Here is an 18,446-nt window from a genome sequence, read left to right as displayed (position 1 = left end):
ATGACTGGAGACCGACAGGCTTTAATGTTGCATCATGTTGAACTTTAAAAGCCTGACTCAAAGCCTTGTTTTTGGTGTTTTGCTGATTAACAGCAAGTGTGGCCAGATGTATCAATAATGTGTTAAAATGTAGTCGTGAAGCGTCATAAAGTCAGTGAACTGACTCAGCAATGTCAGCTTTGTCTATTACTATCAGCTACTGGCCGTACCAGACCAAGCAAGACTAAAAAAAAATCTTAAATATATTAAACCTAGAGGGGGTGGGATTTTTTTTCTTATGAATTCAACTTATAATTTGCAAGAAGAAGGATGTGTGATTTGAGCTTTCAAAAGTGACACCTCGCTTTCAAAGATAATTCTGGTTTATTATGACCTGGAAATAATCAGGATCAGGGTGAGATAAATGGCTTGTGGTCATTGGATTAGTTGCTAAATTTATGTGCAATTCTTTCTTTTAAAGGGACGTTGTGTCAAAATCTAGTTTCAGTGCCTTATTTCAATTGATGTTGTGCTTGCTGTATGTACCTGACGGGTAATTAAAACCAATATGATACATACTCGAATGCACAGAGAGTGGGACGAAGGAGCCCCCCAGCTGGTTAACTGGTTATCCAACATTCCTATTAGTCATAATAACCTTGTACTCACCAAGTTAGTTACTGAGCTCTGGGACTGCAGTAACAAAAATATCTCAAGAGATGAAAAACCTGTGCTCAATTTCAGTTTTACCTCCCATCAGTTGGTTTAGATAATCTGGCTAAACTGTGGCCCTTTTTACAACCTGTCTCATTATCTGACCTCTTGTGTGTCTTGACCCGTCTGACTTTATTCTAGAGATGTCACTGTGTTCCCAGATCTCAGCAGTTGTTTTGAGTACAGTGTTATCCAAACCAAAAGAACTGATAACCCAAACTATGAACTAAGACCTCAGGTTGTAAACTGAAATTGTTTTTAAACCTAAGAGCCATAATAGTTTTTGGATGAAGAAACCACTGTGTAATTCTTTAATTAAAGCTGAAAAACAAGAAAACTTCCAAAATTCTGTACATATGTTCTGGTAAGCAAGCATACCAAGTCCATGACCACCAGCACGGCTGGAAAGAGGGGTGGCCCAGCACTAAAAGGACATTTGAGCTCTTTTATGGACCATTTGTATTTTTAGAAGAATAGTCGTACCGGCTGAAAAAAAAAAGCAGCGGTTGGTTTTGTGTACTTTAAGCCTAAGGAAGAGTCAAGACCCCTTTTTGCTGAACGCTTCAGAAAAATCCACTTAGTCACTGTTCCCACTCCACCGTTTCAGGCTTTGACAATGACCCTTCACATCAAGTTGTTTACGTTGTTTCTGTCTCTGGCCAGCCGTTCCCCAGAGAGCTGCTCGTGTTGCACCAGTTTTCTCTCCCCATTAGATTTGGGAGCTTGTAACTGCTCTCAGCTGCAGGTTTATAAACCTGGCTCGCCGTCATTCTTCTCGTTAGCACTCCTGTCTTTGTTTGCCTTCATTTTTTCCGTCTCATCTGTCTTCACTCTGCTTTTAATTTATTCTGTCTTTCCATTTTCCTCCAATATACAATGGTATTGTGCTGTATTTGAGTGTTTTCCAGGGTCTTTCTTCCTTCCACTCATGCTCCGACACAGACTCATCGTACACAAAGATATTTTCTCCTCTTCACAACCTGTAAGGCAGGAGCAGGGGGTCTCTGCTTTCACACAGTAAATTTGTCTGTCCTTCTATTCCTCTGTCTCTCCTTGAAGGGAACAGCAGCCATGGACTGAGGAAAAACGGCCTGGGTTTAGATTAATATCACAACTCAACAGGTGACCCTTGACCCCACCCCCCTCCCCGTCTGTCGCTCTCCTTCACTCAGTCTGTCTTGACCGCTTCATCCCTCGCTCACACAGAGGCCAACAATTCTGTTCTTTGTCTTTTTCTCCCTCTTGACTACATCGCGTCCTGGTTTCTATCCTTTGTAAATCTCTGCCTGATTTGTAACATGTCAATAATCCCCTCCTTTCTTCCTTTGAAGCACTGAGATAGAGACACAATCTCAGCTACAGACTGTTATGGTTGATTCATTAATCTTTTTTCCTTCTAGTTTTCCATTCATCTGTCCAGTTTGGAATTTGTGCAACACTGCACAGCAGTTCATGTCTCACTAACCCAGCTGTAACACGTAGCTGTAACGACTCCTTCGCAGTCTAACATCAAGGCTCCTTACTAACATTTTCTTCCTTTCAGCCTTTTCACGTTCTTCTCCAAATGTTGCATTTGTATTGTTTTTGTAATTGATTTTTTTTGTGAATTAAAGTTTTCGGCATTCAATGCAAATCTTGTTTGTACTGACCGTTGAGAGCACATGGGACCGACACAGAGAGGAGTTCTGATTACACCCCCGAACTTGTTTTCAAAACTCTTTAGTAGCAACTGTACTTATTGTAAGTGGTTCACTGAGGGTAATCTGAGAAGTTTATTTCTTTAATTGCTTATTTGCTGTCTTAGCAAGAGTTGAATGAGACAATTAATATAAATTTGACCTTTGTGGCTTCAGTTCAGAGGAAGCTCGGACATGTTTATTCTAGCTTTGCATAAGACTGGATGTGGGTAGGCACCAGTGCATCCAAGAGCCAGCTGGCCTTTGCTGAGAGTTACGAGGTCAGTAGCTTCATTTTAAGGACTTCAGGACTTCAGAGATGCTGTGCGCAGTCACTGCCCAGCTGTAAAGAGATGGATTCAGTGCATAATCTGTGCAACTGCATGTTAAACTAGTGTTTTTTTTATATATATATGTTTTTAGTATACAGAGTGCCTGGATATGATTCCAGAGTTTAAGCACGGATGCAAAAACCTTACTTTGAGAAATATAAAACTTTTTCCTGTTATTCCTATTTATTACCTAAACTCAAGCAAGTGTGCGTATAACAATAACTGTATAAAAACTTCAAGAGAAAATAAACGAGACTCTGACTTTGATGAGGCATTCAACGCCAACATTCGATGCTTGACAGTTTTTGAAACCCAACATTTTTAAAGGTCGATATCCTGCCCCAACAATATGTTAAACTAGGAGAAACAGAGCATATTTAATACACAAATATAGAAATGATATGGCTCTCACTTAACTCCCTTTAAGATGCCGAATAAGCACATCTCTGAAAATGTCTTTGATTATGACTTGTTTAGGCTGTAAACATTCAGAATGTTATAAATATGTGTTTTGTAAAGATAAAACTTGTGATAGTTGTTTCAGTGTAATGAAATGTTGTGACCTTCCTGTTTAATCTAAAACAGCACATTTATTCCATTATGTACCATGTGCGTTCCATCATTGGAATAATTCCTTAGACTCTCGTGTTGCTTTCCATCTTTTTAATTTAAAATACAACTTTAATAAGCATGGAGGCTGAAGCGCCAACCTTAAGTGTGGTTACGCTCGCAGCTGGGGTGATAAAGGACTCGGGTTTGTGTGGGCTGGCCCGTGTGTGCGTGTGTGTTCGAGAGCCTGGTACAAGTGAACTGTAAACATGTGTAAGTGTGTGAATTTACGGTTCTTATTAGATTTATACAACCAAGAAGACAGGCTATTAAACAGATCACTGTCGGATCAGTTCCAGGCAGAAATATTACACAGAAATATTTCCCCTTATTTTCCTGTATCGGTATAATTAGGGATAACAAGCAATATCAAGTTTATATGAAGCACTTTAAGGTGATCTTTATTTCATCACTGAGCCAGAATGTGTTTTCATCAGAGACTCACAAACATTTAGTCCAGTGCTGTGAGGATGTTTATGACTAAGGTCAGTGTGAGCTTTGAGATGAATGCAGCTTGTGTGGAGGCAGAGCAGGAAGCAGAATGACTCACTGACCTTACGGCCCTGAGAAATCCTCTGCCTCTGTCCAAGGTGCTGGAACACTTTGCATAATTTTCCTCTTCCTCCTCCTCCTCTTCCTCCTACACAGAACCAACTCAGACTCTGCTCTCCATACGAGTGCTATGAACCCAAACCCTCAGGACCCCTTTGGCATGCATCAGCAGATGGGTCGAGGTCCTCCCCAGCGTAATGGTGAGAGTAACCCACGCGTGTGCACTCACACTCACACTCTCTCTCTCTCTCTCTCTCTCTCTCTCTCTCTTTCTCTCTCTCTCTCTCACACACACGCACGCACACACTCACACTCACTCACTCTAAAGAGAGCAGTTCTTTATTTGTATGTCTGCTTGACTGTTTATGATTTTTGTCATCCACAAATGTGTCCTTAACTCCACAGCAGTTTATGGAGGCTTGTGCCTTGGCGCCATCGTTTGACCCATTTTGTCTTTTCACACTTCATCTCTGTCTAGTTTCATTTTTCTCTCTATTATAGCTGCACAATTTAAAACCTCTTGCACTGATCGTTTGGAGTGTTTTCTCATAAAGAGTATAATCTGATCACCCCATGGGTAGGAAGTGCAAATGCTGTCCATATTCAAACTGGTCTCAGTTGTTTAAGTCACCTGATTGGCCATCAACTAATCTTAAATTTAGCTAGAGACATGCATGATTTGTGACATCACAGCTAGTGTTGAGGTCACTCATGTTCCAATATGCAACAAGTGTGACGTGGAAATCTTTGTGCAGATTCACTGGACTTTTCAGAGACGTAGGAGACATCTCGTGTCCAGCAGTTAAACTTCTGGGGTCAGTTGCACTAACAGGGCTTACACCTGGTCTTAAGCTATGTTGTTCTTGGCGTTCGAAGTCCGACCTAGTTAGTTAGGCCAGTCGCGCCATTGAGGCTTACACCTTTTTCCTCCTAAGGCCAGGTCTAAACCTTATGCCGAGTCAGGAGCAGGCCTAAAGTCAACATTTAGGCAGTTTCTATAGTAACGGCTTTAAACAACACAGCTTGTAGCACTGATCAATGACATATATATCGCCTTTACAACGAGAAACAGTACTGCTACCCTGCTGTTTGTGATTGTTTTTACATTACATACTTATTCCACATATGTGTCAGTTGTGTGAACAGAGTGCGTGAGAGACGCAGACACACACACACACACACAGGGGAAGGAGTTATAGAAAAAATGAAGCCCCGACTTACACATAAAAAGCTTTATGGTATAAATTCACGAGGTCATGATGAAGATCAGCTCAATGTGTGATTAGAAAAGAGCAGAGGAGCAGAATCGCTTGCTGACCACATGGAGAACTGCGCTCTTCTTTATACGTCGTTTATATTTGTTTTGTGACGAGCAGACATTTATCAAGACAGTAGGAGATTGTTAACAATGTATCCTAGCAACACACACTGTGAAGCCGTGTGGGCACCACATAGACGCTCATCGCTAAGATCGGGTGTGGTTAAGTTCGGTTGGTGCAAACGACATTAAGTCCACTGTAAAGACTGGTCTTAAAGACTGGCTGAGCAGTTAGGACCAGGCTTGGTAAAGACCAGTTGGTGTAACCATCTCTGGAATGAACCGACTTCTTCAAAGGAGAGTATCTGCGTATCTCTAAAAACATGTCCGGAGGGGATCTTCGAGCTTGTTCTCAACCTTGTACTGTCCTCCTAGCAGAAAGTAGTTTTTCCTTACAAGCAGAGCCTTTGCCTTGATATAAGAACAGGAGGAACTGCATTAGATGTTCGCTGTAAAAGCTTAACAGACTCAAATCTTAATTCAGGAAGTAAAAAGCAGGTCTCGAGTCATTCCTTATTATCCCTGCCTGTTAGCAGAGCTGTTACCTCTGACAGATCTCGTTATACTGATTTTCAGTCTAGCTGCATTGGATTAGTCTTTCACTGGGGCAGTCTTATTAAATGTTTTATGCCTTTTTAATGATTACATGCCTGTGGTAGCTTTGCAGTCTCCCTTTCTTTGAACTTTTTATACTTTGAAAACAAACTCTCCGACATAAAATAATCTATTCATTTAATTTTTCTCTCTCTTTTGTTTAAATTTCTGCTTGGCCTTAATTTGGGTGAAGTGCTGCTGCTAAACCAGGACTAACTTGGTCCTGCATGTGTTGCTGACCTAATGTGACACAAACCCGTGTTGTTTCTTGGAATGAGTGTGAATGACCACGAGGAGCAGAGCTGGCAGGATCTATTAGCAGATGGAAAGGTGGTGGAATATTCAGTGTGACATGCGTACCGCCAACAAGGGCAAGACACCGCCTTGAGAGACTAATCAAGATCCACCTGTGTATTGCAACATCACCACTTACACTCATCCAGTGCATTATACTATGCAGCTCAGGTGCAGCCTTGTGAGAGCAGATCTCGGGCTCAGTGCTGCACAGAGCTAATGTGTTTTTAAACTAGATTCCCTCTCAGTCACATGCAGCATGCAGGCTGCTGCTGGACGGGGCCCATGTAGTAATCGTGCTAGTTTATGGTGTTTGTGTTTCTATTCCTCTGGTCATTTATTAACAGGGAACACAGTCCATACAGCCAACTGCTTTTCAGTCTTATAAACCCCTCTGGGCTCAGCTACACAAATCACCATCAGGCCGTTGTCGTTTTAAAATGTTCTGTTTATACCTTTTGGAATTGTAATTGGTCCAAAGACAAAGATCTAACTCAAACTCAAAGAATTCATCTTCCTCCCTACCTGCTTTTCACGCTCTCCGTCCATTCCCCCAGAGCTGTGTCCATACGGAGCGTCCAGTGTGTTTTTGACAGTGTTTGTCACCTGTGTTTGATCTCAGTGCTGATGAAGTGTGGAGTGGATGAGGGAAGTGCTCCTGTAGTGCATTACTACCCACTGTGTTTAGCCAACAAGTTTAAACAGGATATTGCCTTAAGATCTTGGCCAACTTTGAGTTTCACATACAAACAGAATTAACCCAGTGTAGACGCATGAATTACAGTGTGCTGTGCTTTGAATGGCTCACCTTAGACCCAGTTTGAAATCTTAGCCTGTGGGTGTATGTTGATGACAAAAAAGCTGATATCAGGTATTTAATTTTTATGATTGCTCCCAGTTTGTTATACCCATGTCCTGTGAAACTCTTATGCTGGGTTGCAACTAACAATTATTTTCATTATCGTGTAATCTACAATTCATTTTCTTGATAAATCATTTGGTTCCAACCCATGATGACATTTCAAAATGTCTTGTTTTGTCCGATCAACAGTCTCAACCCAAAGATATTCTGTTTACTATCACAGAAGATTAATAAAACACCTAATATTTCAATTTCAGAAGCCAAAGCAAGTCAATTTACAGTCAACAATTAATTTTTTTGTTGATTGACTTATTTATTATTTCAGCTCTACTCTGCAGATCCTCCTTCAGAGCTGAGCCAGCAGACCCAGAATCAAGTCATTGTAGTTAAATTGTGTCTGTAAGAAGATGATTAGATTCCCTCGAAGGTGTACTGAGCTGCCTGTGGAGGTTCACATCGTATATCCAGTACAGGCTTCTTGCATAGGCTGCTGTATTCAGTCCACCAGCAAATACTACACATAGCTGCATAGGCTCTATATCCTGTCCTCTAAAAGAGGCTTTGACACCAAACTGTGAGGAAGGAGCAGCGCAGCCTCGTCGCCTCGCTGCTGCCATCACAGGGATGCAGAGAGCTGTGAAGCCCCAGGGCCTCGTTGACACCTCTAAAGGTTTCAGTGGGTTTTGAGTGGTGTTAAGCCCTGGCTGATTAAAGAAGCATCTAACTAGAAATTACAGCTATGAGTCACACTGCCGAAGTGGAAACACTTCAGCAGATGAGTTCAGCTGCAGTCTGTTTGCTCTGATCTCTTTTCTGCCAGTTGTTCTCAGTGGAAAAGGAGCAGCATCATTCATAAGAACTCTAATGTTACCTGAAAGACCTCTGATGACTGCTCTGCTGTAGCAATACACAGTGACTTTTTTTTTCTGAATCGTGACCATTTACAACATTGAATGCATTGCATGGTGTAAGTGATCCAGCCAGGGACACAAGCCAGCCATTTTCCATCCCAGTTGTTCTGTTTCCGTCCCAGTTGTGCCTCTGCGAGAATCAGCAACAAGACACCTCTGAAGGGGAAATGTACCGATGCCAGACTGTTGTATCGCCTCATTGTCCCATCTGTTCCAGCAGCCGAAAAGCCACCTCTCAAAATGAATGGGCCTCAGAGAGACTGAGAGCATGGAAGGACAAGGAATGGGCGGGCAATCGTTCAAAGGCTAATGTAAGAGAAGCCCAGTTAAAGTCGAAGCGACGTGGAGACATCAAGAAAAGCAAAACATATTTTTCTAATAAGGACCAGAGTGAACTGGAAGTGTTGTTGCTAAACACCAGAGTCAGACACGAAATAGGCAAAGTTAAAAGGAGGAAAAGACAAAGGCATGTGTATCTGGCATCGGGTCACCAGTAAGAAGTAACAGAAAGAGGCTCTTTGTGGCACGAGAAAAACAATGGCACTCTATTCCTCATCAGCCTATGAGCCCCCCACCCAACTTCTTCCTCCCTCTTCTCGTCTGTGTGACTAATAACATGATGCCAGATGCCCAGCTGTTGTGTTTATGATACTGCGCAGTAATTGCAGTGTGTACTCCAGAGGGCCTGTTCCTGTCAGGGACTGATTATTGTGCCAGACATGTTTGGATAATTCAAACAGCTGGTTAATATTGAATATCCTCTAATGTTGCTCTGTTTTTGTTTTTCTACCTTTCTTTATTCCTCCATCCATCTTTCCTCCCCCTCTCCCTTTTCTCGTTTGTTTGTTTCTGGCGGGGGCTCGGATGCAGCTAGCGTTAATGAGGCAGAGGTGGACGGCTCCGGAAATGGTGAGTTGCACTTTGCTTTTAAAAGTCGAGAGATAATCTATAGTTTGTCTGTTGGACCTGTTTCACCAAAGTGCACTTTCTTCTCTGCAGTCTTCTCCTTCCCCTCCCTGCCCAACGAGGAGAGTCTAATAGGTGTCAGTAAGCCGCTTCCCAAGCAGCTGTGGGAGGCCAAGAAGGTGAGGCTGTTGCTCACTCATTGCTTCAGTGCCTGGATGATGTTTTTCTGTGTCGTTCGCTGTATGATAACTCCATATGAAAGCAGACTGTCATGTGTATAACTTGGCATTCACTGCAGGGACCAGGCACAACATGACAACACACATTAAACACAGTTTGTCTGTCAATGTCATTCTAACTTACATGCATACATTTATTGAGTCACGGCTGGCTGCGGGCGAGCTTTATGTCCAGGTTTGCAGTGTTATCATCTGGTGAGACGAGTAATTTATTTTTTGTGATTCTGTTTCAGGTCCAGTCTCTGGCATCAAGGCCTAAATCATGTGAAGTGCCTGGAATCAAGTAAGTCTGAAGGCAGAAGCACAGGGCCCAACATGCCCTTTTACCCCATTGTACCGAAGTCGTCATCATTGTGATGTTGCACAAAGCATTTTAATGCCTCAAAGGCAGCAGCTGGACAGCAGCAACAGTGGAATCCTAGAAATGAAATACCACACATTCCCACCTCGTCAAACAGGATGTCTGTGTTCCTCTTTACGTGGCTGACACTTTTGAAATAAGAGGAACAGAGTTATTACAATCAGATTCCAGAGGCGTCGGTTCACAACACTTTGCTAAGACTATTGTTTTCCCACTGTAAACACCTCCGGTGTCATGTCATGATTTAGAAGCAAACGGATGTCTCTGTTCATTAGCTTTAGCTGCAGTTTTCCTCTCATGTTGCCGTAGATCAGACTTCATGTAGAGTTCATATAATATTATATAATTATTATTATTATTATCATTCAGACAGCAGTCGTCTGATTAACAGATTTAAGATTCTTAGAAAGAAGTCCTCTTGTCTAACGAAGGCATAAACATAAATAAAGATGGAACAATTTGACATGTGCAACCAGCAGCAACAAAGAGACACACAGTTTGTGTCATTGTTTTGTGTTGGGCCTTTTTCTGTGTGTGTAACTGAGTGGGGACAGACAACAGTGAGTCACTGTTGCTGTTGTTGATGCAGCATATGAGCATAAATGGAAATTAGAGAAATAATAGAGGAAATGGAGAGTGGGTGGAAAAAAGAGGAGGCTAGAACGAGTGGATGGGAGTCAACGAAACGTCTTCTCGATGTGAAATGGCAACGGCAGCACATTTAGTACTTACCCTACCTTTAAGATGAAGATGCAATATTTACATTAATTCAAATGCACTGAGCATCAGTTTTGTTTCTGCCGTGTCAAACTCTTATGTACGTTCGCTGCAGTATATTCCCGTCTCCGGAGCAGAACCCCGGTCTGTCCCACTACCAGGGCTTGTTAAATACTGGCGGCTCCCTGCCCGACCTCAGCAACCTGCACTTCCCCTCACCACTCTCCACCCCGCTGGACCCTGAGGACAACGGAGGGTACCCCAACCTCAGCGGGGGCAGCAGCACCGGAAACCTGCCGGCTGCCATGATGCACCTCGGCATCGGCAACTCACAGGGTGGGTGGAGCTCAGCCGTGTGCGTGCGTGCGTGCGTGCGTGCGTGCGTGCGTGTACAGACATTTTGGTCATACTTTTTAAAATATATATTCTTTTATATAATACCTGAACTGCTCAGACCTCGATGGATTGAGTCTGTTCAGTCAGGGTCAGTTTGTATTGACAGTCAGGAGAGGGATCATATGTTTGGTGATGTTTAAAGATTCAAATTGTTTTTCTCCTGATCAAGTTGCTGCATTTTCTTCTCCTCAAGTTTAGTTTAAATATGTTAAATTCGTACAAATAGAAGTGGGCTGTTGGCGTCATACAGGGGAAGGAGTGATCATTAAAAAACTGAGACAGATGTCAGATAATCATTTCAGAACTTTCAGGGTCTGTAGATTCACAAAGACAACAGTCCTCTATACATGAGGAAAAGCTTTTTAAACAGGATTCAGAGCTTAGTGTGGAGCAGGATTGGCGTTCTGTGTTTGAACACAACACACTTGTACACATTCCAGAGAACAGAGCTAATTTGGTTGGAAGACTTAAATGAATCACACCTCACACTGAAAACATACAATCCACCATTTAATCCAAATTTAGCACTTTGTCTCCTTTTCTGTTTTTTTTTCCTGTGTTCTTTCAAAAACGACAACGTCCTGAAGAGACCTGTTTTTTTTTTTCTCTTCCTCTGCTTTGGTACCATCACTCATGAGAATTTGCCTCGTCTTTCGGATTTGGCTCGGTTAGAGTTGTGTTGCCGTCAATCAGAGCCTACCTGTCATTCAGTGTATTATCTGAATGTATTCAGTCGTTCAACACGTGCCTCTTCTGACCGTCAGGACTAAAGAATGTGTTTATGCCAGTGGACGTGAGTCATCATCTGCTGGGATTCTAGTCGTCGTAGGTTTAATAATGATAAGGTCTGTTCCAGCTTTGGACTTAACGTTGGGAACCACTGCTCCAGAGCTTTGAACAGGTTCCAGGTCTTCCTCTGCCAGCCGGCCGTACATTACGGATAACTCATTGAATGATGTCTCTGTCTCTGACTTCCTCGCTGTGAACTGCTGCCTGATCTGATCGCGCCCGCCGCTGCTCCCGCCCCGTCTTTCCTCTCTGTACTCTGTCAGCGTATGCGCGGTTGGGCTCTCATGACGAACGCAGTTCAGCTTGGCCGAGCACCAAAGTGACAGAGGGACTCTGACCCTGTTTCAGCTCACTACAATCAGCTCTTTTCTTTCCCCTCTGTCTTCTCATTTTCCTTTCCTCTGCCCTCCATCTTTCTCTCCGTCCCCAGTCACACAATAAAGTCTAGTGTTTTTGGTCGAGGATTGGAGAGCACGCTGGAAAATTGAGTCCATACTGCTTCATAACTTCCACATGTTCTGTTTCTAAGGGCTCGTATCTGCTCTGGATTCACAGCTGCCACATCGTTTTCACTCTGATGTATATTTTCACTTTTGAATCCCTCATCGATCCCTCATTGTCTTCACTGCCCCTGCAGGTCTCTCCTCCTCTCTGAGCAATCCCTCGATCCAGGCGTCCCTCAACAACTGCCAGCTGCAGTCGTCGCTCAGCAATCCCTCCATCAACTCGTCCCTGCGTCTGTCCAACAACTCCCCCCGGCGACGGCCCGCTCCCATCAGCCCCCTCACCCTGTCTCCTGGCACCGAGCAGCGCAGGGGTCTGACCAAGCAGCTGTCTCCCACCATGTCCCCCTCGCTGTCCCCCATCACACAGGTACACACACGTCACACTGAAGCTTTCACTTGCACTGGAATAACAACAGCTAAAATTAATCCATCCATAAAACTAAAGCATGACAAACATGAGTAGTTTTTGTCTGCAGATCAATAGAAATAAATCCAGGGGTGTTTTGTGTTGAACTCTGGTTGATTAGGGGTCCTGGCATCTCCAGTCTCCACTAAGAACCACTGCTGTCATACATAAACTCAAAAACACTTGTAGCAATCAGAAATGTGCGATGATGTAAAGTCTGACCTCTCAGTAAAAAATTCTCCCATTGCAAGAAAAAAAAAACACTGGTGCAGTTGTTTTTACTCCAGCCTTGATGGGGAAAGTGTAGTTGAGTAATGACACAAAGATCCAAATAAATAAACTTTAAGTCTCAGCATCTGTAGTCTATACTGACTCCTGCTGGCTTCCTCTGTTCCGTGTAGGGAGTCGCTTTGGATACCAGCAACATGCCAAGGGAGCCGCCCCCACCCTATCCACTCTACCAACAGTCCCAGCATGCCGTGGACCAGAGCCGACAACGCCAGCAGCAGCAGCCGCAGCAGCAGCAGCAGCCTGTTTCCCCCCTTCAGAACATCCAAGTGGACTTCAACACGAGCCAAGTGAGTGCTGCGTCTGTGTCGGGGCGCGTGTGCGTGGACGCCGCCGTGCGTGTCCATTGTTTGACATTCATGACTTGCTTCCGTCTGTCTGAAAGGCAGAAATTAATGTTGGAGATTTGATTCAACATTCAGACTTTGTTAACTCAGCAGAGGTTGATCACATTAACTCTTCAGCTTGTTCTCTTGCTGAATGGGCCAACAGATAAAACATATTCTGCTGAATATTCCTCCTCACATGGGAGAGGCTGGAAGCAATAAGAGAAGATTTGACATTAATGGATCATCAGAATTTCTGCAGAATAATTTTCTGTCAGTCAGCTGATCATTGCAGACAGTTTTTTATTTTATTTCCTAACACAACTAAAGCCTTGTCTGCTCACCCTCAATCAACAGCTGATCAAAAGAACAAAGGAAACAGATCAGTTTTTCTTCAACACTGATATTTTGGGGCTCTTTTCTTCTCTGACAGCACAACAACATGGCGGCGCTCTTCAACGACCCCTTCATGGAGCCACAGTTCTCCAATCGCCAGAGCAAGACCCTCCCCTATCAGGTAGAGGTTCACGCACACACTGGACTGAATGTCGTTTTTTTGTTCTGTTTTGGTTTGTTTTTTACATTTGAAGCTTTAATTGAGGTTTTCTAATGAAGCTTCAAATGTCTGTCATCATATTTTACTCTCAAGAGTTGGACCACAGGATCATTTGTGTTAATTTGTTAACAGTCAGATGCTGAACGTTACGCCGGGATCAGACTACACGATTCTTTTGTCTTTGACAGTGATCACTGTATCAGATCTAATGATCACAGCACCATAAACTCTAGACTAGACTACATGTATGACCCCGACCAATCAGAGCACATCTTATGTCGCGATCAGGCACGAGTTTGGATGTCATCAGGGAGGCGGGCGAAGCAACTGTCAATCAAACTGACAGAAGCGTGTGTGTGTGTGAACAAACTATGCACTCTAGCATTAAAAGCGAGTGCAAGAGGCAGACTTAACTTCGGCCCCTTCGGTCATTATTTATGCATCTACTGGGAAGCATCCGCATAACAATTAGGATACAAGTTTCACATATAGTCATTTTATTTTTACGGTTATTTATTCTAAGGGGAGCAGGCTCGGCTGTTTTGGCATCAAACAGGCTACACCTGTCCCACCTGACAGCAGCAACCTCAGCATCCCTCCTCCTCCTCCTACAACACAAGTATAGATTCTGATTGTCACTAATGATTGGCCACGATGCTGGTAGTTGGTATGGAGACACATTTCAACCAGTAAAGTTCGCCGTGTGGAAAAAATCTTGAGTGACTGAAGAATCTACTCGAACGTCTTCAGCCAAGAACATTCTAGTAATGCAGGGTCAGTTTGTCTACAGGATGTCTTTATGGCCCACGCACTAACTGGTAACCACAGAGCTGTACAGAACAGTTGTGGTGTTAATAAGGTTTTCTCTGCACTGTAGTTGTTCGGAGAAAATATGTGAAGTAGAATTAAGCTGCCAGGATGAACACATCGACAACTCGCCTCACTGATTCTTTGCATTTTATTTCGTTGCCATTTTCTCTCCACCATCTGCCGGCTAGTTGGACCAGTTCACTCTGTTGGAAAACACAATGAGCTCCACTGCAGGGGGTACTTGCTTCGACCCTTCCTCCTCCTCCTCCTTACTCTACTACTCCCAGGCTGCCCTCTCAGGGCTGGGTGGCAGCCATGGCAACCTGCAGGACCCGGTGCCCATGAGGTCCAACATGCTGTACTCCAACTGCAGCGGAGGACTGCCCAACATCATCCTCACTGGTAGGTTCAACAGGTCGGTCAGTTGTCATAGGCCACCATGCAAATTACTGCATAATGTAAAGGAAGAAACAGGAAACTCAAACAACCAACATGGAGAAAAGACAGACAGACAGACAGACAGACAGACAGACGCACAGTCCTGACAGGCAGGTAGAGGTCAGCATCAGCTGCCTGCCGTAAAACTTCACAGTTGGTAGTAACTCATTACCATGAGTGACTCCATTCCCACCACCTGCAGTAATTTGATTCAGGTAATTAATGCAGCTTTTGTTGTTAAGATAATTTTTGCTATTTTCTTTATGATTCTAATGAGAGACGAGGAAACGTGGTAAAGATAAGGAAGGCTGGCTACAGTGCAGTGTCCTGCATATATTCTGCATGCGTAGATGTTCTGCAGTTCTTTGCAGCGAAAGCATTAATTAATTAACTCATCTGTAAAGAGATGAGAATGTTTCCTTGAATCATCTTTATTGACACACTGCTGTGTGACACACTGAGTGCAGACATTAGCAGGAGCGTGTTGTCATGTTACAGATTCTTTCCTGAGGCTCTAATCAAAGACGAGCGTCTGCAGAGCAGCTTGTTTTTCAGGAATCACATTTCTCACAGGCAGAAAATGGTCCCGCACTCATGACGTTGTTGGCTTGTGTCTGCGCTGCCTCGGGCTCCGGCTTTGTTTTGGAGGTGCTGATATTTGGGTCTTTTTATCTTTGGCAGTGTCAGATTTATTTACAAGAGCTGTCAGGACTAACGATGAGGGCAGTGAGAGTGTTAGCTATAGCGAGAGGAAGTGTTTTCTGGACCAGAGGAAACACTCACCCACCATCATCTGTTTCTCTCTCTCAGATGACTCCAACCCCAGTCTGTCAAAGGACATCAGCAGTACACTCTCTACGGTGCCTGAATGTTTTGACTCAGAGGGAGGCTTCCCGTTGGAAGACGAGCTGCGCATCGAGCCCCTCAGCCTGGACGGTCTGAGCATGCTCAGTGATCCCGACATGGTGCTGCCGGACCCATCGGTGGAGGATACGTTCCGCAGTGACAGACTCTGAACACAAAGAGCGTCACAGCTTTCGAGAAAGACAACATGCACACACGTGGATTTGCAGCGTGTAGAGTGTACAAATCTGAATATGCATGCAGTCAATCTCTATAGGGCCACTTAGCATGCGTCCACTGCCACTAAGATTCATTAAATGTGAAAGACATGAACATGTACACAGTCGTGCACACACACTTTTAAAGGAGGAGACTTGTGAACAAACACTGTTTACACCTGCTTCATGCAAAGTTAGCCTCGCACACGCTCGAGCTCGTGCTTCTCACACATTAGTTTAGATGAGCTGGATCGATGCGGTTTTGGGTTTAGGACCGGGTTCGGCTCTGAGAGTCTGCATCTCCTCCAGACCGCTTCTCCCCCTCCACCCAGAAAGACTCGGACGAACATGTGAGACGAAGTCCTCCCGCTTCTTTCCCTCATCATCCGCTGACAAGCCCCCCTCAAGCCATGGCAACCTCATCGCCATGGTTACACACCATAGCAACCCCATCGCCGTGCTGAAGAGCAGCAGAAATGCCAACACACAATTTCCTTTTGTGACAGCAGTAAATGAGGGAACGGCAGGCCGGAGCTGCTCACAGCTGGAGCAGGTACATGTGTCGGCGGTGGAACACCTGGAACCCAGTTCTCTTCAGGTCCAGTAGAAACCGGCCCTGCCGTGGCTACTTCAGGCTCTAGAACAATCCCTCTAAAAGTGAAGACCTGGAGGGATTAGAGCTTTTATTTTAAATGTATTTCTTTACACATGGTATCAGATTATTTTTGAGATGTTTGCCACAGATCTATAAATATGAATATATATATATATATAAAGTACATATATATATAAGCCTCAATTTCAGTCTGATTAGAATGTATTTTCAAACTAGAAACAAAAAGGGCAAAGTGTTTACAAAGATGAGATTTTAATAAGTAAATATTACTTAAGAGTATAGATTTTTTTGGATTTCTAATGAGAAATAAAATTCAAAGATGTAAGAAATGCTTTATTTTTCCTCGTCACTTGGATGGATTTTCCCCTTCTCCTCAGTCACAGACGAGTCGGCTGTGATTTCCTCCGACAGCACTGGGACAGCGTCAAATGACATTTTTAAAAGGAACTTCGCATCTTTTCAGTTGTTTTTGAAAAGACGTCTGTGTACCTACATGCATTGCATATGTTTTATTTTACATTTTGTACCGACTTGTAATGGCGCTTGTTCTGTACTTTAAATCTTGTGAATAAGGGCATGCGCTGAGCTACTGTGGATCGATTATGTCCTGAATAACTTTTTGCATCTGGCTTTCTGTCCTCGTGTTCTGGCAGTACAGTAACCCCCCCCCCCCACCCTGTGGCTGAACCGTCAAAGTGATTCAGAGAGCAGGCTGTAATCATGTGGACATCGGACATCATGTAACATTGCACTTAATCTCTTTTGCACTAATTGGTTCACAGTGTGTAGACTGATATTTGTGTTATTTTTTTCCTGATAACCCAAAGAAGTTCAATGAAGCCATGATTCAGAAAAGTGACACTTTATGTAACTAAATGTGTATATTATTACTGCACGCACACATTTTAAAACACCAGCAAACAGGTGTTACATTTTGACATGAGGTGAGAAAATCGATGAAATTTGATTTTATAGTGATGTGTTTTTGTGAGAGCTCATATTTACAGGTGATTATGTAATAACTTGGTAATTTAGGGCATTGAGTGCCCCCCAGTGTCTGTTTTAATAAAGTCAACGAGATATTTTTCATATTGCTTCTGAAAAGGATTTGGAGCAAACGTCTTACTTTGCACCTTCAGCTATGCAAATACTTTGATGAAGTGAGACCTGTTGAACAGGTGCAGCTTGAACATTATGCAGTGTAACATGGCTTGCAGGTTTCTTTCATGTTCACAATGTGGGGGATCAAATATCTGAGAAATCACAATATTACATGAGTCCAGTGTCCACAGTGTGTGCTGACTCTGGGTCAGCGAGAAGAGCGTCTGATTCAAAGGGACAGTTTGGATTGCGGGCAGGTGGAGCGTGGCACTTTGTTTATTTTCGACTGTCCAGTCAGAAGATGTCTCACCTGCACTGTGTGGACGGTCGCGTCTGTGTATGAGAGAGACTGAGTGTGATGGGCTTTGGGGTTATCATGAGGTTGTTTTATAAAGAGTTTCTGTTCAGTTACAGCTGTTCTGCAGTTTTCCCTGCTCTCTTGTTGACTCTGGAGGACAGTGGGCGAGTGATGGAGCCACTTTGCAGTTGAATTCGCTTTTGTTTTTGTCTGATCGTCCCTCTGTCCCAGCCTGTCTGCTGCTGTCTAAACGCCTGCCTTCTGCTGCCTTACTTTGTTGTATTTTGACTTTTCATTTTCCAGCAGTAACCTGTATCAGCTAGTAATCACCTCCCTTTAGCTTTAGCTCTGTTTGGTACTCACTGCCATCCTTCTTTTCTGCCAGTTTCATTTGTCTCTTAGGGTTTTTTTTGTGTGTGTCTTACTTTTTCTAGTTGCATATTAAAATGTACAGTTCTGTTATTTAAAGAATGTTTTTGTCCACTAGTGTTACTACTACTTCTTTTTTTTTTTTTTTTTTTTTTTGTAATGTCATTTGAGTTTTTTCCTCGAGATATAAAATGTTTTTGGTTTGTAACGTATGTTATAGTGCTTATCTTTCTGATTTAATATAAACAATAAAACTCTATGCTGTGTATTAAGTATAACAGTTCTGTTGTCTTTATGAAGGTTGTTTTATTATCAGATTGTGCAGCTGAGGCTGATGGGAGTGAGAAGAGAAGGGTCAGCGTGCAGCAGGCTTCAGGTTGGACTCAGACCTGGGCTGCTGCTGAGGAGGGATCCACCAGGTG

The 18,446-nt window shown here is 43.4% G+C and overlaps 1 protein-coding gene across 2 annotated transcripts in view; it reads left to right on the top strand.

Moving 5' to 3' along the window:
• Nucleotides 1–18,151, top strand: part of crtc3 (CREB regulated transcription coactivator 3) — a 35,825-nt gene extending 17,674 nt beyond the window's left edge. Inside the window, exons 5-15 of one of the 2 annotated variants that reach the window (XM_041940874.1) lie at nt 1,753–1,815; nt 3,959–4,062; nt 8,712–8,750; nt 8,841–8,926; nt 9,220–9,269; nt 10,180–10,400; nt 11,887–12,122; nt 12,563–12,739; nt 13,209–13,292; nt 14,330–14,543; nt 15,390–18,151. In XM_041940874.1, coding sequence (XP_041796808.1) covers nt 1,753–1,815; nt 3,959–4,062; nt 8,712–8,750; nt 8,841–8,926; nt 9,220–9,269; nt 10,180–10,400; nt 11,887–12,122; nt 12,563–12,739; nt 13,209–13,292; nt 14,330–14,543; nt 15,390–15,595 — 1,480 coding nt within the window. In that variant the 3' untranslated portion in view covers nt 15,596–18,151. The remainder of the gene's footprint in view (nt 1–1,752; nt 1,816–3,958; nt 4,063–8,711; nt 8,751–8,840; nt 8,927–9,219; nt 9,270–10,179; nt 10,401–11,886; nt 12,123–12,562; nt 12,740–13,208; nt 13,293–14,329; nt 14,544–15,389) is intronic. The other variant, XM_041940882.1, reaches the window with a different exon arrangement.
• The last annotated feature ends 295 nt before the right edge of the window (nt 18,152–18,446 follow it).

This window comes from Chelmon rostratus, chromosome 1 (assembly GCF_017976325.1).
Source record: "Chelmon rostratus isolate fCheRos1 chromosome 1, fCheRos1.pri, whole genome shotgun sequence".
Taxonomy (NCBI): Eukaryota; Metazoa; Chordata; class Actinopteri; order Chaetodontiformes; family Chaetodontidae; genus Chelmon; species Chelmon rostratus.
Note: the sequence above shows the minus strand (reverse complement) of the source record. Positions and strands in the feature narration are given on the sequence as shown.